Here is a 24,772-nt window from a genome sequence, read left to right as displayed (position 1 = left end):
GAGTCATTGGGGAGGGGCAGTGGGAGGGGAGAGGCGGTGGCAGGGGTGGTGGGGCAGGGAGGGGGATTAATGCTTTGAGGAGCACAGCTGCAGGCATGTGTTGAGGTGGTGGGGGGTGGCGGTGGGGGAAGGGGGAGGGAGGCGGTGGGGGTAGGGGGAGGCGGTGGGGGGAGGGGGAGGCGGTGGGGGGAGGGGGAGGCGGTAGGGGGAGGGGGAGGCGGTGGGGGGAGGGCGAGGCGGTGGGGGAGGGAGGCGCTGGGAGGAGGGGGGCGGTGGGGGGGAGGGAGAGGGAGACGGTGGGGGAGGGGGTGGTGGGAGGGGGAGGGGGGGAGGTGGCGGCGGGAGGGGGGGTCGGTGGGGGGAGGGGGGGGGGCGGTGGGAGAGGGATTAATGCTTTGAGGAACACACCTGGAGGCATGTGTTGAGGCGGTGGGGGGAGGGGGCCCAGACTATCAGCGGTGACAGCTCGGAGTTACACACTGGCCAAGTCACACACTGTGGGCTGGTCCACACAGGGAGGCTGTCAGTGGCACCAATATCCAGAGGTCCCTCTGAACTCTCTCACCTTAAGCCTGTGCCCTCTAGTTTTAGAATCCTCTACCCTTGCAAGACGACTGTACCCATTCCCCTCATGATCTTGTACACCTCGACATCACCCCTCAGCCCACTACACTCCAAAGAGAAATGTCCCTCCCTGTAACGCAAGCCTTTGTTTAAAGCTTCCATAGTTATTAAACCCCTCTGTATGTTTACCACATACCAGAGTGGGCTGCATTTATTGACTGAAGTACACACAGCTAGACAGCATGTCACATCGATGAACTTGTAACTTCAATGCCTTATTAAGAGGTGGAGATAGATGAGAGCATTATTTTAATGATATGTGATTTTTACAGTGATATTTAGTGTGGCAGGATTCCACGTGGGATCAGGAATAAGGTGGCAAATGGCAAGGATCGCGTAGCTCGCAGTGTTATTGACTCAGGAAATTAAAGCTATAAGCTGGTGCTTTATTCTGTGATCTGTAATGTGGGCTGATTAGTACTGACAACAATCTACTGAGAGGAGAGATGGAGCTGGGATGATCTGCACACATCTCCAGTGGAAACACCCAACTCATTCGTACAAACAGGTAAAGCAGCACTGGTAGCTGCACCATCTTATCGGCCTGGCATTGGAGAATCTAATAAACGTACACATTTTCACAACACTACTTGGGTACAAGCCGCGCCTGGAAACAAGCTAAAATTGCAACACAGTCATGTTAGACTTCGACTCTGGCCTTCGCTAAACTGTGGCCCTTGAAGAACAAAGTTACAGAAACACCAGAAAGCAAGAAGCAATTGAATGATTCAGCAGAAGTAAGAGACATTATCATCAAACATACGGAACATGTTTGTGCTGTCCTCATCTCCAGCCAACAACATTGCTGCACTTGCATTAGTTACAAACATGGAGAGAAAATCAATCAGCAAGCTGCCCTTTATACAAACGTCCTTATAACACAAGAGTGTAAATCAGTGAATAAAGAACAAGCTCATGCCTAGCTGTCTTGCTCAGCATCTTTCAGACACAATCCCCACATCGTCAATCAGGCATTAAACATTTACCATTAAATGGATTAGAAACAATCAATAAATTAGTGACCGTCATGTTTTTATTAATACCAGACTTTTATTATAACTCCACAATATTTGTTAGCATTATCCTCTGAATGTATATGGCTTAATCACATCAGACATGGCTCAGGACAAGAGGCAAACTATTCTCCCTTCTCATTCACCCCCTCCCTCCCGCACTGAGGGTTTCAGTATGTCACACGTACAGACATACTATTACACGTGTACCACATACAAACTTGGAGTATGGGCATTTTAAGCCTTTGTTTTAGAAATGAAAAGTAACACCAAGTATGTATGAGAGATCACAATCTACAGAATGGTTTTAATGGGTTGTCTCTGGACCCATCAGATGTAGAAGTGATTTACAGTGTGTGAAGTGTATTCCATGTTTGTTCCAAGCCTCGATATCATGCCAACAACGACCACTCAGTGGGACAGGTTCCGTGTGAGGGGGCTTATCTCAGATTTGTTGTGCAGTGGCAGAATTAGTGTTAAAGTGGTCTGGGTTCATTACGGTGCTCGTGACAAGTTTATGCGAGGCTCCCTTAGACTGGAGACCAATCGCTGCCACCCATTGATGACTGATGGTCACATTATGTGGACCTATTCTGCACAATATCTGGCTTGCTTTGTCCTTGCTGCCAGCCTTGTAGATGCACATGTTATAGTTGTGTCAAACTAAGGCCACTGTCCATGCAAACTCTACGACCCATCTCTGGGACTGGGCTGTGGGAAGGTTGGCCTGGAGCACACTGTGGAAAGGGTCTTGACCTGAAACGTCCCCATTCCTTCTCCCCAGAGATGCTGCCTGTCCCGCTGAGTTACTCCAGCATTTTGTGTCTACTGTGGAAATGTTGGAACAGTCAGTCATTGTCTACGTGAAACAGTGCAGTGTACTTTATCCATTGGGTACAACTGCCTTGCTCAGTCAAACTTGGATTAGGAAACTCAATGTTTATAGTTTGAGAGGCAGCCCAGACTCACAGTGACACGCACTGTATTTGTGTGGAGTTAACTGTAGATGGCTCGGTCGTTAGAGGAATGGACACATCACTGAAGCAGCAACTCTGCCAAGGAATTTTCACAAGGGGTTTGGCAAAGTTCTCACCCCAATCCTTCTCTCTCCAGGGTCCAGGAATTCTCACATCTGTCACACAGTAACGTGCTCAGAATAAATAAATCCGTCTCAGCCCACAGCCTAATCACTGCGTATGTCTCCGTTATAAACCTCCTCGCACTTTATTCTGGGCAAAGGTCAAACCTTATTGTGTGGAAGAATAAACAGTGGTGCCAACCCATCCATCGCGACCCACTGCTCACCCCACCGCTGCGATTATCAGGATGATCAATACTAGCAGGATCACAAACAGGCGGACAACCGAGAGCCAGAAACAGGTGGGCAGGTTTAGTGTGTCCACAGCTTCAATAAGATGCTTAGAAACTAAACCCACCTCTTCCAGCTTCTGCAATCCCTCCGGGTCCTTGTCTTTAGCTTTTGATGGAGAGGTGGTTAACTTCTTCTCCCGGTCACTGTGATTTATCTTAATGCTAGTTGACTCCTGCAAGGTCCGTTTGAGTTCATTGATGTTGGCCTGGTGCTTCATCAACACATCTTCTGGTTTATCCAGGAACTTTGGTGCAATGGAAACAGAGAGGGAGATTGTTACACAAAGCGTAACCAGACATTGGTTTCTGCCACAGGAGGAGGAGGTAGATGTCCCCATTGTTCACGGTATTTGCCTGAAATGTCCCTGTGCTCCTTTACTGAAGCCACGTCAGGAATCCAGATTACTGATGATGAGTGGGGAATGCTACTGACAATGTTGGCCTTGACTGGATGGTAACTATTTCCCAACGGTACATTTCATTCAATTCAGGAGAGTTTGGGGTGATACATGCTGAGGTAGCGTGGAACATCCTTGCTCTGCATGGGTTACTTTTCCAGAGTTACTTTACAGAGTCTCTGGCAATCACATGAGCACCCTGGGTAAATCACCTTCCGGCTCTCCATGGTGACTGCAGGTTACTGAGACAGACAACACTCAGCCTTGCACTGGCACCCTGCAGTCACGGTGTGGGACTGGGGTCCCAGTGTGGAGGGCAAGCAAAGGTCGACAGGTAACATCTACGTCAAATGTTATAGATTCTTTAGTCAGAGGGTGGTGAATCTGTGGGATTCGTTGCCACAGACGGCTGTGGAGGCCACAAGTCAGTAGATATTTTTAAGGCAGAGATTGATAGATTCTTGATTAGTGCAGGTGTCAGGGGTTATGGGGAGAAGGCAGGAGAATGGGGTTAGGAGGGAGAGATAGATCAGCTGTGATTGAATAGTGCAGGAGACTTGATGGGCCGAATGGCCTCATTCTACTGCTATTCCTTATGATTTAGCAGTAATCAGTCTCGGGCATCACTAACAGTATTGTAAAGCAGCCTTGCGACACACCGAGTTACAGTTCCATCTGTACAACTGCCTCTGCTCGATGAACAAGGAAGCATCATAACAGTCAACAATGAGGTACTGCGTCCCATGAGTCCAGCATTGCACCTAGCTCAAAGCCATGTGTCTGAAGCAGATAAATACAGTGGAAGGTTAACAAACACGCAGACTCAGATGTGCAGCAGGTTGGAATGCGGCAAGCAATAGGAGCACGAGTGCTATACTGCAATGGAATGCACTGGTGGGCAAACACTGCAACACTGCACATGTGGGCAATGGTTACACTTGGGCATCTGCAGAGAGAAGGCCAGGCACAGGTCCCACAGAAGCACATCCACATGAAATGTAGTTCAGCATAAGTAGTGAACTGACAACAATGAAAAACCATGATTCAGAAAATGATCACCCACCATTGCACAAGGAGCAAGATCAGTTTTTAATATCTGAGACAACATTAATTGCCAGATTTGTTACAAATTAATATTTTAAGGGAGTAGTGAATGTCTTGGACATTGTTGGTGATAAATCTTGAAGGAGCTGGATCTACTAAATGTAACATCTAGCATTAGTTTGGTGAATGATTTTCCATCCAAAATAAGTAGAACCCAGTAATCCTGTAAACTGTGAACAGAGATGAGAATGTTTGACATAAGCTGCAGGGAGGCAAGTAACCAGGTAACCATACACTACCTCTTGCCTAAGTCGCACCTCATCTTCGTGTTCCATCTGACAGCAAAATTTTAAAAGAAATCAAATCAATTAAATCCAAAACAAGATCATAATCCATTGATCTTCATGTGAAGAGTGAAATAACGATTGGCCATGTAAAAATCAATGTTTGCAACAGTGAAGCCTGCCCGACAGAAACAGGTTCAATCAATCGAGAGAGACAAGGCACATTTAAACAAGTGTTCAGCATCGCTTAGAGGCTGCTGGTGTCACATTAACAGCAGAGGTGTTTGGGGCAAGTCAGGGCCAGGATGGTGGTGGTGGTGGACGTGGGGAGGACTTGTTGCCTCATGTTGCCTGACTGCACATCACCATTACCCCAGCACTGGGACAGTTTACTCAACACCATTCTCAATCTACTGCCCCATCTGGCAGATTCAGGGTTACTTGGAAAAACCAGAACCTGTGTCTACACTCCTGAGATGCTGCCTGTCCCACTGAGTTACTCCAGCATTTTGTGTCGACACTCTTGAATGCAACTGGTTTACTGGAGTCACCAATCATTTAGGTGTGGATGGATTTTTATTTACTTGCACAAACATGATAGGTTTTTCACTCCCTGGTCCAGTCTAACTTTCCCTGTTAACCGATCTCTTCCACATTTCCTGTATAGTTTAGTTACCTCAAGGGAAAGGGACTTGTCTTGAATCAGCCTCAGTAAGAGCACAGCTAAACTGGTTGTGTTTGCTCACAATATTGTGGAAATGGCTTCCATGCCAACGACCTAACATCAGCCCAACTAGTTCAATAAATCCAAGTATGCTCACTCCTTGTTCTTTAAATGAACTCTAATAATCCAGTTCAATGTCATTTGTGGCACGTCCCCAGAAGGTCACTGGTTGGTAGAACATGTGGGCGCTGGTCACAGGGCAGAAGCTAAGACTCTTAGCTTTACACAAACCGTCAAGGAATCAGATGGTGATCACTGTCACTTTATAAAAGTAGGAACTGGATAAGATGCTCACACAACGACCATGGGCAAGAACCAAAAACCTTTAGAACTGAACCCTGGTGTTAAAAGGACACAGAGTGCTGGAGTAACTCAGCGGGTCAGGCAGCATCTGTGGAGAACATGGATAGGTGACATTTCAGGTCAGGACCTTTCTTACGTTCTCCAGAGATGTTGCCTGACCTGATGAGTTACTCCAGCACTTTGTGTCCTTTTATGTAAACCAGCATCTGCAGTTCCTTGCCTCTGGGTCAGACAGATGTTGGCTGCAATCCAAAGATGGAAGATGTAGACTACGCTTCACAAGAGTGAAAACAAATCGTTTCTGTTCCAATTAACAGCTGGGTAATTTGTTCCAAATCACTGGTGCCCCTAACCCTGACCCCTAATCCGAACCTTAACCCCAAACTTAACCATCAACATATGCCAGGCACAGTGGAATTAGCTTCTCCTTCCTGCAAACAGCCAAAGAGCGGCAACAACAGCTCGAGTTTGTGGGCACAGCATTCACAACTTCTTGATTGTACGGGTGTCAGACGTTATGGGGAGAAGGCAGGAGAATGGGGTTAGGAGGGAGAGATGATTGAATGGCTGAATAGACTTGATGGGCCGAATGGCCTATTTCTACTCCTATTCCTTATGACAATCTAATTGACAAAGAACAATCCTGCATATCTGGATATCAGCATCAGATGTCTGACACCACAACATAGTTGTACCTTCATATATATATATATATATATATATATATATATATATATATATATATCAGCATCAGATGTCTGACACCACAACATAGTTGTACCTTCATTTCTTTTATTTTGGTCGGTGTTGTGACTTCATTGGCTTTCTCGGATTTCTGCGAGGATTTCTTGCTGTCCGAGGCCACCGTGTCGGGGGTGTCTGTTCTCGACGTTTCACTGGTGTTGTTGGTCAACTCCTTCAGGAGGGCCTCATGGTTCTCACCGACTGAAGCTGGGCGGAAAAACTCTGCAAGTCAGAACAGCGGACGTAAAATCTGCTCCACCACACTGGCACAGAGGTCACAGTAACACCCACACACTGGCACAGAGGCCACAGTAGCACCCACACACTGGCACACACTACACACACTGGCACAGAGGCCACAGTAGCACCCACACACTGGCACAGAGGCCACTGCAGCACCTCCACACACTGGCACACACTACACACACTGGCACACACTACACACACTGGCACAGAGGCCACAGTAGCACCCACACACTGGCACAGAGGCCACTGCAGCACCACACACTGGCACACACTGGCACAGAGGCCACTGCAGCACCACACACTGGCACACACTGGCACAGAGGCCACAGTAGCACCCACACACTGGCACAGAGGCCACTGCAGCACCACACACTGGCACACACTGGCACAGAGGCCACAGTAGCACCCACACACTGGCACAGAGGCCACTGCAGCACCACACACTGGCACACGCTACATACACTGGCACAAATGCCACTGCAGCACCCACACACTGGCACAGAGGCCACAGTAGCACCCACACACTGGCACAGAGGCCACTGCAGCACCTCCACACACTGGCACACACTACACACACTGGCACAAAGTCCACTGCAGCACCCACACACTGGCACAGAGGCCACAGCAGCACCACCACACACTGGCACACAGGCCAAAGCAGCACCCACACACTGGCACAGAGGCACCTGAACACAAGGGCTCATCACCACCTGCACATCCAGAGGGGAAACGTCTGCACACCTGCCCAGCTCACACTCAATACCCCAACCTTGCACACCTGCCCAGCTCATACCCAATACCCCAACCTTGCACACCTGCCCAGCTCATACCCAATACCCCAACCTTGCACACCTGCCCAGCTCATACCCAATACCCCAACCTTGCACACCTGCCCAGCTCACACTCAATGCCCCAACCTTGCACACCTGCCCAGCTCATACCCAATACCCCAACCTTCCACACCTGCCCAGCTCACACCCAATACCCCAACCTTGCACACCTGCCCAGCTCACACCCAATGCCTGACCAACTTACTAACTTACACCCAACTGGCTAGTGCACACCCACTGGCCGGTCTTCCTGCTGCATTGACGGTTTATTTGTGCCATCACTGGGGAAGGCGCTAAACCTCAGTCACTGTTTGTACATTTGTCCCACATTCACAAGCTGGGTTTCTGCCACCTGCCACCTCTTAAAGTGCTGGCATCATGTCACACCTGCACCTTCCCAGGTGAACAATCTGCTCCCCCTTCACCTCACTCCCTGAGCTGCCTGACCCACCCCCGCATTGAGTCTGATGAAGAGCCATGACCTGAAACGTCACCTATCCATGTTCTCCACAGATGCTGCCTGACCCACTGAGTTACTCCAGCACTCTGTGAAACGTCACCTATCCATGTTCTCCACAGATGCTGCCTGACCCGCTGAGTTACTCCAGCACTTTGTCTTTTGCATCTGCAGTTCCTTGTGTCTCCAAACAATAATTTTCGTTACAGAATTTCTTTTATTTTCCTCAAAGAGGCAACAGTTGATGAGATATTGTTTGTGACCATTGATTTGCACATTTCCTGAGTTTTGTCTTTTCAATTAAGTTGGCATTATTCATACACATACAACTTCTTCACACTCAGTCATGTATCTCCTGCACTCTGTGTCTATCCACATTCGTGATCTTGTCTGATGTAGATCCCCAGTCACTCCACAGCTAACTATTGTGATCCACCGTGTTGCTAAGTGCTTTGAAAAGCATTTCAAGGCTGGTGAACGAACGAGTCTTGCCTCAGGCAGTTTGACTTCAAAAACACTCTCCTGGTTTTCCAAATCTGGAGGTCTCGGTGCTAGTCTTGTCTCACTGAACAAAATAAAGCTTTTAGATCAGAACAACAAAAGTAACGGCAGGCAGAGGAGAGTGGAGTGCCACAAGGCTCGGTGTTGGGGCCACAACTATTTACAACTATCAATGATTTGGATGATGCAATTAGAAGTAACACTAGCAAGTTTGCGGATGACACAAAGCTGGGTGGCAGTGTGAACTGCGAAAAGGATGTTAGGAGGTTGCAGGGTGACTTGGACAGGTTGAGTGAGTGGGCAGATGCATGGCAGATGCAGTATAATGTGGATAAATGTGAGGTTATCCACTTTGGCTGCAAAAATAAGGAGGCAGATTATTGTCTCATTGGTGTCAGATTAGGTAAAGGGGAAGTGCAGCGAGACCTGGGTGACTTGTACACCAGTCACTGAAAGTAAGCGTGCAGGTACAGCAGGCAGTGAAGAAAGCTAATGGCATGTTGGCCTTCATAACGAAAGGATTTGAGTACAGGAGCAAAGAGGTCCTTCTGCAGTTGTATAGGGCCCTGGTGAGACCACATCTGTGTACAGTTTTGGTCTCCTAATTTGAGGAAGGACGTCCTTGCTATTGAGGCAATGCAGTGTAGGTTCACGGGGTTAATCCCTGGGATGGCGGGACTGTCATATGAGGAAAGATTGGAAAGACTAGGCTTGTATTCACTGGAGTTTAGAAGGATGAGAGGGGATCTTATGGAGACTTATAAAATTATAAAAGGACTGGACAAGCTAGATGCAGGAAAAATGTTCCCAATGTTGGGGGAGTCCAGAACCAGGGGCCACAGTCTTAGAATAAATGGGAGGCCATTTAAAACTGAGGTGAGAAGAAACTTTTTCACCCAGAGAGTTGTGAATTTGTGGAATTCTCTGCCACAGTGGGCAGTGGAAGCCAAATCACTGGATGGATTTAAAAGAGAGTTAGAGTTGTAGTGGGCTAGTGGAGTCAGGGGATATGGGGAGAAGGCAGGCACGGGTTACTGATTGTGGATGATCAGCCATGATCACAATGAAAGCCATGATCACAATGAATGGCAAAGCTGGCTCGAAGGGCCGAATGGCCTCCTCCTGCACCTATTTTCTATGTTTCTATAATCCGTGAAAAACAAGCCGTCTTTGGTGAGAATGGCAGTGCTGTGATAACAGACTGTGAATGAACAGACTGGGTGGAGCAGTCTGTACCAGCTTCCTCATACATCCCCTCCCATGGTGAGATCGCCGAGCTCACCAACATTGGTCATCACTGCTCTCAAAGGGACACTTCACAGTTACTGCAGGATCGTCTGTGCAATATAACACCTCAAATTGCAATTGATTTTGCAAAAGTGAATCAATACTAAATATATTAAATTGAAGATTCCCACCTAATGGATAAAACAAGACACAAACTGCTGGAGAACATGGATAGGTGACGTTTCACAGAGTGCTGGAGTAACACAGCGGGTCAGGCAGCATCTGTGGAGAACATGGATAGGTGACGTTTCAGGTCAAGATCCTGACTTGGGACCTCATGGTTTTTTGGCTAAAGATGTCTGATTATCCTCATGAGACTGCACTGCATCCGTGTTGCAAGTTCAGCACAAGATCTTCATGTCGTCGAGTGATACAGCACGGAAACAGGCCCTTCGGCCCAACTTGCACACGCCGGCCAACATGTCCCATCTACACTCGCCCCACCTGCCTGCGTTTGGTCCATATCCCTCCAAACCTGTCCTATCCATGTACCTGTCTAACTGTTGGGATAGTCCCAGCCTCAACTACCTCCTCTGGCAGCTTGTTCCATACACCCACCACCCTCTGTGTGAAAAAGCTACCCCTCAGATTCCTATTAAATCTTTTCCCCTTTACCTTAAATCTATGTCCTCTGGTCCTCGGTTCCCCTACTCTGGGCAAGAGTCTACCCGATCTATTCCTCTCATGATTTTATACACCTCTATAAGACCCCTCATGCTCCAAAATACCATCAGATGCCATTAACTCAGCTATTGATTTGACAAAAGCCATACCTCCATCCAGACTCCGTGACATTGTGTATCTTTTGCTGGAAGACCGTTCAAAGTAGGGAGCGGGGCGATCGATCAAAGCACTAGCCTGCCGTGTTTGTGCCTGCGTGCGTCCACTGTAGCGGAACTTGGAGCCCATCACAAGGAAGCCCTTTGGAGGAGGCTCTGGGGACACCAGTCTGCAAACCAAATACTGATCAGTTATTCAGTATAAACAGCAGAGAGAAAACAAACTGGTAAACACATTACAACAGCAGAGCAAAGCAGTGGCAGCAATGTACATTTATATAGCGCCTGGAACACGCAAAGCAAACATCTCTTCACAAGTCCATCTTGTGAAAACCATCACAAACCTCCTGGATCGTGGGGATGATGGTATAAGGCGGTATAAGGCAAAGGCCAGAGGTAGTTCTTTCCCATAACCCTGACTGACCCTCTCCTCCCCCTCCCTCCACGATTCTTCCATTGTCTACCCTATTCACAACCTTTCTACCCCGAGCTTAACGATTCGCATCATTCATCCTTTCTCGAGCTGACACCTGTCTCTTCATCTCTGGCCCTTGTTCAACAACAGGGCGGCACGGTGGCGCAGTGGTAGATTTGCTGCCTCACAGAGCCCAGGTTCCATCCTGACTACAGGTGCAGGTTTGTAGGTTAATTAGATTTGGTTACATTGTAAATTGGCCCTAGTGTGTGAAGGATAGTGCAAGTGTTCAGGGATCGATGGTCAGCACGGACTCAGTGGGCCGAAGGGCCTGTTTCCGCGCTGTATCTCTAGTCTAAATTAAACTAATCTGCCTACCCCTCCCCTCCTTGCCTGTGTTCACCTGTAACCAGCCACGCTGCCCTGCATCTCCTCTTCCCCTCCCCCTTACAATCAGTCCGAAGAAGGGTCCCAACCCAAAACGCCACCTATCCATGTTCTCCACAGATGCTGCCTGACCCGCTGAGTTACTCCAGCACTCTGCGAAACGGCACCTATCCATGTTCTCCACAGATGCTGCCTGACCCGCTGAGTTACTCCAGCCCTGTGCATCCATCTTTGGTGTAAAGCAGCAAGTGCAGTTCCTTGTTATTACAGTAGGTGAGAGATCGTCAGACTTCCCTTCACGACTGACTTCAGGCACACAATGAGCCAATTGTCCACACAATCGTTTAATGAACAGATGTTTCTACTCTGAATATTTGTCACTATTTTGATGATGTATCTTTAATCCCCAGCTGGCGTGTAGGCTCGCTAGCTTTACAATATTGTCCCGGTCAAACCCATTTTCAGAGAGTCAGGATCTGGCCATTTGTGAACTAAATGTTCTCCTGTTCACTGTGAAGTGAAAGTCACACTGACACTCATAGCAAAGTCACCAAAAGACCAAACAAAATATAAAACTACAAACATGCACAGACTGAGGCAGCGCTACCAAAGCTTTGCCTCCAAAAATATATACAGTGTGTGTGTGTAGGAAGTAACTGCAGATGCTGGTTTAAACCAAAGATAGACACAAAATGCTGGAGTAACACAGCGGGTCAGGCAGCATCTCTGGAGAGAAGGAATGGGTGACGTTTCGGCTGGAGACCCTGCGGAAACATATATTTTCTACAGCATTTCCCTCGTTATGTTTTTCCACAGGAACCCAAGGGCAGAGTTGTGAGCAATCTCTCGTGTACTGACAGAATGTGCAGGTGTTCTCAATAAGCCGCGTTCTCCACCTCTAACTCTCCCCCTGCAGGCAGTTGTCTCTGGCTGGCGTTTACCTGAAGGTGTGGTGCTCGATGCACACTGGCATTTACCTGAAGAAGGTGTGATGTTCGATGCACACTTTCCACAGTCGTTTGGCAGCACGGTGATTCGGGAGCTTGAAACCAATCGTACTTTCAAACTGTTCGTACTGGAAATTGGAGCAAAACAGCAATCTGTTAAAGCAGAAACCTCCTGCGATTTCAGCACACCATGCCAGCATGAAAACAGTCAAGGTCTGTACTTGAAACCCACCTGGTGCAACATTTCAGTGAGGAAACGCACGGACTGGTTCAGGGGGGCTGGGGTGGGAGTGGGTAGAGAAACGGTTGGCAGGGCAGTTTGGAGCAGGACATTTCCATGCAACATGTCACCTGCTTCACGTTCCACCAGCCCTGTTGCCAGTTCATCTCACCACCACGGCTTCTCAAACGTGCTGCTATCTCATCCTGTGATCACCAGTAGCTCATTACTTAGTTCAGTTTAGTTTATTGTCACATGTGCTGAGGTACAGTGAAAAGCTTTTGTTGCATGCTATCTAGCCAGTGGAAAGACAATACATGACTACAATCGAGCCATTCACAGTGTAGATACACAATAATGGAATGACATTTAGTGCAAGATAAAGCCAGTAACATTTAGTGCAGGGTAAAGCCAGTAACGTTTAATGCAAGGTTAAGCCAGTAAAGTCTGATCAAGGATAGTCCGAGGGTCCCTGGTGGGGTGGATAGTAGTTCAGCACTGCTCTCTAGTTGCGGTAGAATGGTTCAGTTCCCTGGTAACAGCTGGGCGTGGCACGGCACATTACCCAGCCTCACATGGCCCCTGCCCACTCTCTACCTGGGCACAGGTGGTCAGTTACTAACCTCACCCCTCACACAATGCAGGGAGACACGACTACCCCTCCAGTACCTCTGCTACAGATCCTCACCGATCTGTCCGTAGTGAACATTAGCCTCATTGTCCATTCTGGCAAATCCCATCTATGAGCAGAAGCATTGGCCTTCATGAGGAGCCAGGTGATTGGTCCCCAGTGCCAGCAACGTCACTATTACATCGTTATTCCCAACGTCAAGCACTGTGACAATGAGGAGCAGAGAGAGAGGTCCAACAACAAAGGACAATGGCGTGACAGGTCTCATTAAAACCACAAATATCTCTGGACATTTTATACTTTGGTATTTGTCTTAACACATTCAAATGAGCTCGTTTCCAGTAACATCTGGCATGAGGCCAGCTGTTGAAATGAGATACCCAGTCTCCACAGTAAACAAGTAGCAGCAATGTCCTCCAGCAGCTCCAGCAGCTGGAAAGTGACTCCAAACATTGGAAGATGACCCACAGTATCTCACACACAAAACTGGGCCCCAAGCCACATGAAAGTATGTTGGACTGGGTAACATGGTTTACCAAGGCCAGCAGCATAATCAAGGACCAGTCTCACCCCGGCCACTCCCTCTTCTCCCCTCTCCCATCAGGCAAGAGGTACAGAAGTGTGAAAACGCACACCTCCAGATTCAGGGATAGTTTCTTCCCGGCTGTTATCAGGCAACTGAACCATCCTACCACAACTAGAGAGCAGTGCTGGACTACTACAGGGCGGCCCGGTGGCGCAGCGGTAGAGTTGCTGCCTTACAAGGTTACAGCGCCGGAGACCCGGGTTCCATCCCGACTACGGGCGCCGTCTGTACGGAGTTTACATGTTCTCCCCGTGACCTGCTTGGGTTTTCTCCGAGATCATGTCATTCCAAACCTTGTGTAGAAAGGAACTGCAGATGCTGGTTGTGTTTTGGAGGTTGTGTAATTTGCCTATTTTAATGCTTTATTGTGTAATCTGCCTATTTTAGTGCTTTTATTGTTGGACTGTGGGTGACTGAATTTCATCCAAAAAACTTTTTTGGATGACAAATAAAGCTATCTTGAATCTTGATCTTGAATCTTGGTCTACATCAAAGAGCAACTCAATGGGTCAGGCAGCATCTCTGGAGGGAAAGAACAGGGGACATTTTAGAAGAAGGGTTTTGACCCAAAATGTCACCTATCCATGTTCTCCACAGATGCTGCCTGACCCGCTGAGTTACTCTAGCACTCTGTGAAACGTCACCTATCCATGTTCTCCACAGATGCTGCCTGACCCGCTGAGTTACTCCAGCACTCTGTGAAACGTCACCTATCCATGTTCTCCACAGATGCTGCCTGACCCGCTGAGTTACTCCAACACTCTGTGAAACGTCACCTATCCATGTTCTCCACAGATGCTGCCTGACCCGCTGAGTTACTCCAGCACTCTGAGTCTATCTTCACTCCAACCCTCACCTATCCATGTACCTGTCCAAATGTATTTTAAATGATGTTACAGTACCTGCATCAACTACCTCCTCTGACACCGTGTTTCATACACTCACCATCCCCTGTGTGAAAAGGTTGTCCCTGACGGTCCTATTAACTCTTCCCCCTCTCACCTACACCAGTGCTGGCTGGGACAGCAGTGCCCAAATGTACAAGAACCTCCGTTACACTGGATACGGGGCAATGTAGCCAGAGGAGGATGTGGCAGGGAGGAGAAGGCACTGGATACTGGGCAGTGTAGCCAGAGGAGGGAGAGGTGGCAGGATGCAGAGGGCACTGGATACTGGGCAGTATAGCCAGAGGAGGGAGAGATGGCAGGGACTGGAGGCACAGGTGAACTGGTGTGTTTTGGATGGGGAGGGAAGGATAGGTTGGAGATGAGAAGCACCAACGGGGAGCAGACAGATGCAAGAGGAAAAAAAGTGAAGAAGAAACACGTTTTGTCTGATGCCATGATGTACAGACCGAGCTGCCAGAGGAGGTCGTTGAGGCAGAGACTATCGCAACGTTTAAGAAACATTCAGACAGCTACATGGATAGGACAAGTTGGGAGGGGTATGGACTAAACGCGGGCAGGTGGGACTAGTGTAGCTGAGACATGTTGGCTGGTGTGGGCAAGTAGGGCCGAAGGGCCTGTTTCCACACTGTATCACTCTGTGAAGGGCCTGTTTCCACACTGTATCACTCTATGAAGGGCCTGTTTCCACACTGTATCACTCTATGAAGGGCCTGTTTCCACACTGTATCACTGTATCACTCTGTGAAGGGCCTGTTTCCACACTGTATCACTGTGACGACTGTTTTGCAAGTAATTTTGCATTAATAAATATGATCAGCAGGTGGCAGTCTGACAGAAATGGAGACAACATGGCAGAGGCTGAGTTTAACACCTGGTGTGTAGGTGTGTGGAGAATGTGACACGAGCAAAGTTTAGCACCTGGTGTGCAGGTGTGTGGAGAATGTGCAGAGGCTGCGTTTAGCACCTGGTGTGCAGGTGTGTGGAGAATGTGCAGAGGCTGCGTTTAGCACCTGGTGTGCAGGTATACAGGTGTGCTGGTGTGTGGCAGAGGCTGCGTTTAGCACCTGGTGTGCAGGTATACAGGTGTGCTGGTGTGTGGCAGAGGCTGCGTTTAGCACCTGGTGTGCAGGTAGAGAGGGATACTGGTCAGTACACACGTTACATTCACAGTCTGATTCAGCTTGCTCCCTGTTGTCATTAATGGAACAAGTACATCGTTTTCAAAGGATATGTTGCTGATATCAATGCCATCTCCAGCACCACATGACAAATATTAAACTGATATTGAATCCAAGACTGCATCACAGGATATGACGGAACCCATCTGAAGAAAGTTCCGAACCAGAAACGTCACCTATCCATGTCATCATAGAGTCAAACAGCGTGGAAACAGGCCCTTCGGCCCAACTTGCCCACACTGACCAACATGCCCCATCTAAACTAGTCCCACCTGCCTGTTCAAATGCTTATTAAACATTGTGATAGTACCTGCCTTAACTACCTCCTCTGGCTGCTCATTCCAAATACCTACCACCTTTAGTGCAACAAGGGTTCCTATTAAATCGTGACCCCCCCCCTCATCTTCACCCCCCCCTCATCTTCATCCCCCCCCCCCCCCCCCCCACCTCACCTTCATCCTATGTCCTCTGGTTCTTGACTCCCTTACTTTGGGAAAAGACTATATTTACCCAATCTATTCCTCTCATGATCTTATACACCTCTATGACATCACTCCTCATCTTCCTGCACTCAAGGAATAAAGTCCCAGCCTACTCAACCTCTCTCTCTAGCTCAGGCCCACAAGTCCTGGCAAATTTTCTGTACATACTTTCCAGTTAAACAACATCACTCCACTAACAGAGTGAACAAAATACTCTAAATATAGCCTCACCAATGTCTTGTACAACTGTAACATGACCTCCCACCTTCTGTACCCAGTACTCTGATTGATGAAAAGTGCCAAGAGCCTTTTTGACCCCCCTATGTACCTGTGATGCCACTTTCAAGGAACAATGCACCTGTACTCCTTGGCCCCTCTGCTCTACAACACTCCCCAGAGCCCTACCATTCACTGTGTAGGTCCTGCCCATGTTAGACATCCCAAAATGCAACACCTCACATTTCTCCGTATTAAATCCTATCAACCATTCCTCCGCCCACCTGGCCAATCGATCAAGATCCTGCTGCAATTTTTGACAACCATTTTCATTATCTACAATGCCATCTACTTTAGTAGCATCTGGAAACTTGCTAATCAAGCCTTGTACATTCTCATTAAAACCATTGATGTAGAAGACAAACAGTAGCGGGCCCAGCACCGAACCCTGAGGCACACCACTAGTCACAGGCCTCCAGTCCGAGAAGCAATCTTCCACCATTGCCCTCTGCTCCCTTCCAGTCGGCTGGCTCTCCCTAGATTCCAGGCAATCTAGGATGCTGGCCATCTTTCTGGAGGCCGTCAGAAGCACTGACTTCCTCCAGCTCCGTGTGACTCTAGAACTTTCCCCTGCCCCAGCTGTCATCCGCACAGCCCAGTAGGATATTTTTAATATGGAGAAAGATCAAGTTCCTTGTATGTTGCTGACTTTCAATCTGCACTGGGGAATAAGGCACAGAAAATAAAAGCCACTTTGCGGAGATTATTCACGAATTGAATTAAAAAGGCCCATAAAAGCAAATTCCGCGGTGAAAAAGGTGAAACCACAGAGATACCATATACGGTTAAAAATATCTCAGCCCAGGGTGGCATCTAACAATCTTCACCGGTCTCCATCTCCACGTACGTACGTACGCCAGGCCAATGCTGCTTTGTATGTTTCCCCCACACAGTAATAGGTGGGAAAGTGATGTGAACATGACAGGTTAACAACGGGACGGTTTCAGACATATTATATCATTACGGCAGAACTCATCTTCCCCACTCCAGCTTGGGTCAGACACCGACACTGCTTTACAACAATAATGGAGTGTGAAAATCCAATTTTAAAAATCCATCCTGGGTCTTCAAACATGTTATACAACACAACATCTGCAAAGCCCACCCCCTGTTATACAACACAACATCTGCAAAGCCCACCCCCTGTTATACAACACAACATCTGCAAAGCCCACCCCCCTGAATGAAGTTGAGAGAATGAAGAATAGCGGGAGAACATTTCTGCTCTAATAAGTTCTAGCTCCAGGCTCCATTTTACCTCCAGGCTCCATCGACCCTAGTTTTCTTCCTTGAACAGGAACTTGACATCTGCATTTTTCCAATATTTTACAACCTTATCAGATTTGAGGGAATTTCAAGTAAAAAGCAAAGTGCTGGAGGGACTCAGTGGGTCAGGCAGTAGGTGGGGAGGAATGGATGGTGATGTTTCAGGTGGGAGCCTCCTTCAGACTGTTGGAGTGGGGGGAGAAAGCTGGAGGAGAGGTGGGGGCGGGATACAGCCTGGAGAGTGATAGGTGGGTACAGGTGAGGCGGGTGATGGGCAGATGGGTGGAGTGTGTGACAATGGCTGGAGATGAAATGGAGACAGAAGGGAAGGAGTGAAATGTAAAGATGGAGGGAGGGATATAGCTGGACAGGATGGGAATATTGTACGGTTACCACTAATTTATTCAATCACTCTGAGCCACTTTGTTTGAGACATGACCTTATGGGCATCAGGTCAGTCATCAACCGCTATTTACAACTGTCAGTTAGCCTAAAGTTTTGTGACAATGATGTTTTTAATTTCTCCTTTACTCGCTGATCTTATAGAATTTTTCGAGGATGTAACTAGTAGAGTGGATAAGGGAGAACCAGTCGATGTGTTATATCTGGACTTTCAGAAGGCCTTCGACAAGGTCCCACATAGGAGATTGGTGTACAAACTTAAAGCACACGGTATTGAGGGTTCAGTGTTGAGGTGGATAGAAAATTGGTTGGCGGACAGGAAGCAAAGAGTAGGAATAAACGGGTCCTTTTTGGAATGGCAGGCAGTGACTAGTGGGGTACCGCAAGGCTCAGTGCTGGGACCCCAGTTATTTACAGTGTATATTAATGATTTGGACGAGGGAATTGAATGCAACATCTCTAAGTTTGCGGATGACTCGAAACTGGGTGGCAGTGTTAGCTGCGAGGAGGATGCTAGGAGGCTGCAGAGTGACTTGGATAGATTAGGTGAGTGGGCAAATGCATGGCAGATGCAATATAATGTGGATAAATGTGAGGTTATCCACTTTGGCGGCAAGAACAGGAAAGCAGAGTATTACCTGAATGGTGACCGATTGGGAGAAGGGGAGATGCAACGTGACCTGGGTGTCATGGTGCACCAGTCATTGAAAGCAAGCATGCAGGTGCGGCAGGCAGTGAAGAAAGCGAATGGTATGCTGGCATTCATAGCAAGAGGATTTGAGTTTAGGAGCAGGGAGGTTCTGCTGCAGTTGTACAGGGCCTTGGTGAGACCGCACCTGGAGTATTGTGTGCAGTTTTGGTCTCCTAACCTGAGGAAAGACGTTCTTGCCTTAGAGGGAGTACAGAGAAGGTTCACCAGATTGATCCCTGGGATGGCGGGACTTACATATGAGGAAAGACTGGATAGACTGGGCTTGTACTCGCTGGAATTTAGAAGACTGAGGGGGGATCTTATAGAAACATATAAAATTCTTAAGGGGTTGGAGAGGCTAGATGCGGGAAGATTGTTCCGATGTTGGGGGAGTCCAGAACCAGGGGTCACAGCTTAAGGATAAGGGGGAAGTCTTTTAGGACCGAGATGAGAAAACATTTCTTCACACAGAGAGTGGTGAGTCTGTGGAATTCTCTGCCACAGAAGGTAGTTGAGGCCAGTTCATTGGCTATATTTAAGAGGGAGTTAGATGTGGCCCTTTTTGCTAAAGGGATCAGGGGGTATGGAGAGAAGGCAGGTACAGGCTACTGAGCTGGATGATCAGCCATGATCATATTGAATGGCGGTGCAGGCTCGAAGGGCTGAATGGCCTACTCCTGCACCTATTTTCTATGTTTCTATGTTTCTATTTCTGCCTCTTCCTGGGATGTTTTTAGTCTTTGGAATTACGACAGGTTCAACACGTTAAAAGTCTGTCATGTTTATTTTCACTTTTTCTTAAATGTAAAATTTAAAGCCATTCTTACTGGGTTTTTATCTTGTTGCTTTCCTTCCATAAATGTATTTTCTTCCTCTATTTTTATTTTAATATTTGTCATATAGTCAGTCATACGGAATCTAGGGATATGGGGGGAAAGTACTGATTTTAGATGATCAGTCATGATCATATTGAATGGCGGTGCTGGCTCGAAGGGCCGAATGGCCTCCTCCTGCACCTATTTTTCTATGTTTCTATCTAACATCTTACTGTTTCATCAATATTTCTCATCTGCTTTAGCCAGCGATCTTCATTGGTTTGTAAGTGGCTTCATTTAAGTTTAAGATGACTAGTTTAAGATGTTTCTCTATCGTACCTGGAACATCAGATCCAATTACACTCGTCCACAAGGATTCGTCCCGATAAAATCATGAATTAATCCTGTTTTATTTTATGCCACCAGGTTGTAAATGCCCAACTCCCGGTGGTTCCATATTTCCCAATACATCCTGAATGAATCCAAGGTGAACTTTGCCAAATTGCTTTAAGGTTCAAATCACCCACCATTACCCTGGTCTGTTTCTTATGCCCACTGTTATTTCTCAATGTATAGCTATGACCTCGTTAGTCTGGAACAGACTAAACCCACCAGTGACATCTTAGCTTTGAATTGCCCATCTTTACCAGTGTGTAGTAGAGTCCACTGACTGGTTGCATCACGGCCTGGTTCAGTAACTCAACGCCCAGGAACAAAGGAGATTACAGAGAGTGGTGGACACTGCCCGGTCCATCACACACTGCCTGGCCACACTCTCACTGACCCACACCACCCTGACCCACACCACCCTGGCCACACTCTCACTGACCCACACCACCCTGACCACACTCTCACTGACCCACACCACCCTGACCCACACCACCCTGGCCACACTCTCACTGACCCACACCACCCTGGCCCACACCACCCTGGCCACACTCGCACTGACCCACACCACCCTGACCCACACCACCCTGACCCACACCACCCTGACCCACACTCTCACTGACCCACACTCTCACTGACCCACACCACCCTGACCCACACTCTCACTGACCCACACCACCCTGGCCACACTCTCACTGACCCACACTCTCACTGACCCACACTCTCACTGACCCACACTCTCACTGACCCACACTCTCACTGACCCACACTCTCACTGACCCACACTCTCACTGACCCACACTCTCACTGACCCACACTCTCATCTCGCTGCTACCATGGGGGAGAAGGTACAGGAGCCTGAAAACCGTGACCTCCAGGTTCAAGAACAGCTTCTTCCCAGCAACCATCAGGGTCTTGAACACCGCACAACACTGACCTCAGCGAGTGTGATCTTCTGAGGACCGTGTCTTTGGCTGCACTATTATGGTCACCTAGTATTATGGTTATTAATTTATTGTATTTTTGATTATTACATATTAACCATGCAATTCTGTTAGCTCAGCTGCAGCAAACATGAACTGCTGTTCCATCGTCAGTACATATAACAATTAAATATTCCTGACTGAACCAAACTGATTCTCCATGCTGATGTTACAAGCCCAGGTGATTTTACATTGCTGCAGTGATAGATCTCGTCTAAATGTTGCTGTCCTTACAAACTCCTCGCCTTGCAGCCCATTCCTGTCCACACATCTGGTGAGGTTTCACACCGAGTTCTTTAGATTAGTTTAGAGATACAGCGCAGAAACAGGCCCTTCGGCCCACTGGGTCCGTGCCGACCAGCGATCCCCGCACACTAACACTATCCTACACCCACTAGGGACAATGTTTACATTTACAACATGTAAACAGTATCTCGTCACAGTGCAGCAGGTCACAGCCATTGTTGTACAGCCTTCTGTTGCTTCTGACAGTGAGAGCTGGAGAATGTTGTACAGGCGGACACAGAACCCTGAACCAGTGCACACAGCCTATTACGTTCAGCAGTCTTCTATCCCCATGAACAAGACGGAACTCATCATTTGGTGGTGGCACCAAACGCTGAGTGATTCTGCAAGGCAGCTTCACGCTGTTGAGGTCAGGAACATTGTTGTACCTGTGTGCAACTGGAACCTTAGCATGCTGGTCCATAAAACTGTAACACATGACCTTTACATAGAAACATAGAAAATAGGTGCAGGAGTAGGCCATTCGGCCCTTCGAGCCTGCACCACCATTCAATATGATCATGGCTGATCATCCAACTCAGTATCCCGTACCTGCCTTCTCTCCATACCCCCTGATCCCTTTAGCCACAAGGGCCACATCCAACTCCCTCTTAAATATAGCCAATGAACTGGCCAATTGTTAAACGTCTTTTGGTCCATTATTGGTCAATTACTACAATCAGCAGGTCTGTGTGAAGCTAACTGGGGTCATTGTGATTAAAGGCTTCGACACCTCCACTGACACCCACTGAGGCAGCCACCATTGCATGAGGCAGCCACCATTGCATGAGGCAGCCACCAGTGCATGAGGCAGCCACCAGTGCATGAGGCAGCCACCATTGCATGAGGCAGCCACCATTGCATGAGGCAGCCACCAGTGCATGAGGCAGCCACCATTGCATGAGGCAGCCACCAGTGCATGAGGCAGCCACCAGTGCATGAGGCAGCCACCAGTGCATGAGGCAGCCACCAGTGCATGAGGCAGCCACCAGTGCATGAGGCAGCCACCAGTGCATGAGGCAGCCACCAGTGCATGAGGCAGCCACCAGTGCATGAGGCAGCCCGAGACCCACGGACGAGGAAGCAGAGGCTCAGTCACTCAGTAATGCAGCTGTAGGAACATGTAGCCAAGGCATCGACCAACAGTGTGGAGAGGCATCACTGTCAGTGCCAGCATTGTACGCAGTCGTTAACAAAATCAGAGGATTTATACAACTGCACTTTGTAACAGCAGGCACTCTGCGGTCATCCTTCAATCCACAGAATGCAGTTCCACAAACAGGTTTGTCAAATCCATTTTGCCAAACCAATCACTGAAAAGTACGTTGGGGAGAATAATGAATACACCCTTTGCAGTGACTGTCTCTCACCTGTGTGGGGGGAACTGCAGGTGAAGCTCACCTGTGTGAGGGGAACTGCAGGTGAAGCTCACCTGTGTGGGGGGGAATTGCAGGTGAAGCTCACCTGTGTAGGAGGAACTGCAGGTGAAGCTCACCTGTGTAGGGGGGACTGCAGGTGAAGCTCACCTGTGTGGGGGGGGACTGCAGGTGAAGCTCACCTGTGTAGGGGGGACTGCAGGTGAAGCTCACCTGTGTGGGGGGGGAACTGCAGGTGAAGCTCACCTATGTGGGGGGGGGACTGCAGGTGAAGCTCACCTGTATAGGGGGAGACTGCAGGTGTCTCCCATCTGTGTAGGGGAGGCTGCAGGTGTCTCCCACCTGTGTAGGGGAGGCTGCAGGTGTCTCCCACCTGTGTAGGGGGAACTGCAGGTGTCTCACCTGTCCAGGCCACTGAATTGGCCACCTGGGGAAATGCACAGGTTGGCTGGAATATATCCGTACACGTCTGTTCTACATTCTGCCATCTGCCCACAACTGTGTAAACTGCCAATGGCATTAACTGGTTGCATTAACCGAAATGCTTTCTGGAAAAATTATTTCTTTAAAATAAATGATCTTGACGTTTGGCAATGATTTTCAACCTATGGATCACACTATAATTTCTCAAACTATGCACTGATATTCTTTCTTGGATGTACATTTAATAACGAACTGAACTGCAGATTGGCGTTCTGGTGTTTGTCGGTCGGTCTGGGTTCAGTTCTTGGGCGTGTTGAGTGCAACGATTACAACAGTTTTCTGCCGTGCCCCTGGGCTAAGGAAGGGAACCATCTCCTGCTCTTGGTGGTTGAGTCATAATGACACGCCCATGGGGTCACAGTGTGGAAGCAGGCCCTTCGGCCCATCGCCCACACCAGTTACACTGCTGACTTACAAGCTAAAGACACCGTTTCCCCAGATGACTACACCCTTGTCCTTTGCAAAGGTACGATTCATTTACGATGAACATCAAGCTTATTCCCTGCACCGTGAGACGCTGCATCACCACTACAAGCTCAACACTACAATGGGCTGTGTCTCCATGGACTCCCTGGTGCTGCCTGCCACCAATTGTCCATCTGTACCACAACCTCAGCCCGAGTGCTTCACAAACCTCAATCATGCTTCTGTTACCTCTTGTTCATGGGCCTTCCTCACCAGGGGTGAGATATGGACACACAACTCACTGCCAGAGTGCTTCCTGACAGGTTAGCCAGAGTAGAAACAAGGACCCATGGATGCTGATTTACCAAGGAACGGGAACCAGTCTGATGAAGGGTCCTGACCCAAACCATCACCTATCCATGTTCTCCAAAGATGCTGCCTGACCCGCTGAGTTACTCCAGCACTGTCTTTCTGTGCTATCTATAGAGTCACACAGCCCTTTCGGCCCATCTTGTCATGCCGACCAAGATACCTCATCTAAGCTTCTGCCCGCGCTGGCCCACATCCCTCTCAACCTTTCCCATCATGCACTTGTCCACTGTCCAAGTGCCTTTGTGATGTTGCTGTTGTGAAAGGTGTTTGAGGAAGTGGGAGGTTTGAGGTTTACACTTGTGGAAGGTGTACGATTGAGATTCGGTCCGTGACAGAATATGAGTGGGGGGGGGGGGGGGGGATGGATACACTGGAGTCAGTGGAAGCAGCCGCTCGCTGTTTGGTGGTGGGGGGCTCCAGGCATTTATACCAGTAGAAGCGTAGTACATGTACAATCCACTTACCTCACCAGGTCTGATTTTAATGTAGAAGTTGCTCCTTTTGTACGAAATCTTAAGGATCTTGGGCCAGGCAAAGCGGTTTATTCTGAGTCGGTCCCGGTAGATGAGAAGGCCATTCGCACAAACGCCAAGCATGATATCAATGCCCTCCGAGTCCTGGCACCACCAAGCACAGAGAAGGCAGGTTAGTGATCTTACTCCACAGACCATG

At 48.4% G+C, this 24,772-nt stretch overlaps 1 protein-coding gene across 7 annotated transcripts in view; it reads right to left on the bottom strand.

Moving 5' to 3' along the window:
- The window catches only part of LOC144604582 (uncharacterized), a 151,425-nt gene that overhangs the window by 26,388 nt on the left and 100,265 nt on the right, over positions 1-24,772 (bottom strand). For 5 of the 7 annotated variants that reach the window (XM_078419186.1, XM_078419191.1, XM_078419192.1 and 2 more), the window contains exons 9-14: positions 24,565-24,717; positions 12,385-12,482; positions 10,600-10,775; positions 6,543-6,727; positions 4,750-4,785; positions 3,074-3,253 (exon numbers count right to left, since the gene is read on the bottom strand). In XM_078419186.1, the coding sequence (XP_078275312.1) occupies positions 3,074-3,253; positions 4,750-4,785; positions 6,543-6,727; positions 10,600-10,775; positions 12,385-12,482; positions 24,565-24,717 (828 nt within the window). The remainder of the gene's footprint in view (positions 1-3,073; positions 3,254-4,749; positions 4,786-6,542; positions 6,728-10,599; positions 10,776-12,384; positions 12,483-24,564; positions 24,718-24,772) is intronic. The other 2 variants (XM_078419189.1, XM_078419190.1) reach the window with 2 other exon arrangements.

This window comes from Rhinoraja longicauda, chromosome 22, assembly GCF_053455715.1.
Source record: "Rhinoraja longicauda isolate Sanriku21f chromosome 22, sRhiLon1.1, whole genome shotgun sequence".
Lineage (NCBI taxonomy): Eukaryota > Metazoa > Chordata > Chondrichthyes > Rajiformes > Arhynchobatidae > Rhinoraja > Rhinoraja longicauda.
This window is presented reverse-complemented; position numbering and strand designations above follow the sequence as displayed.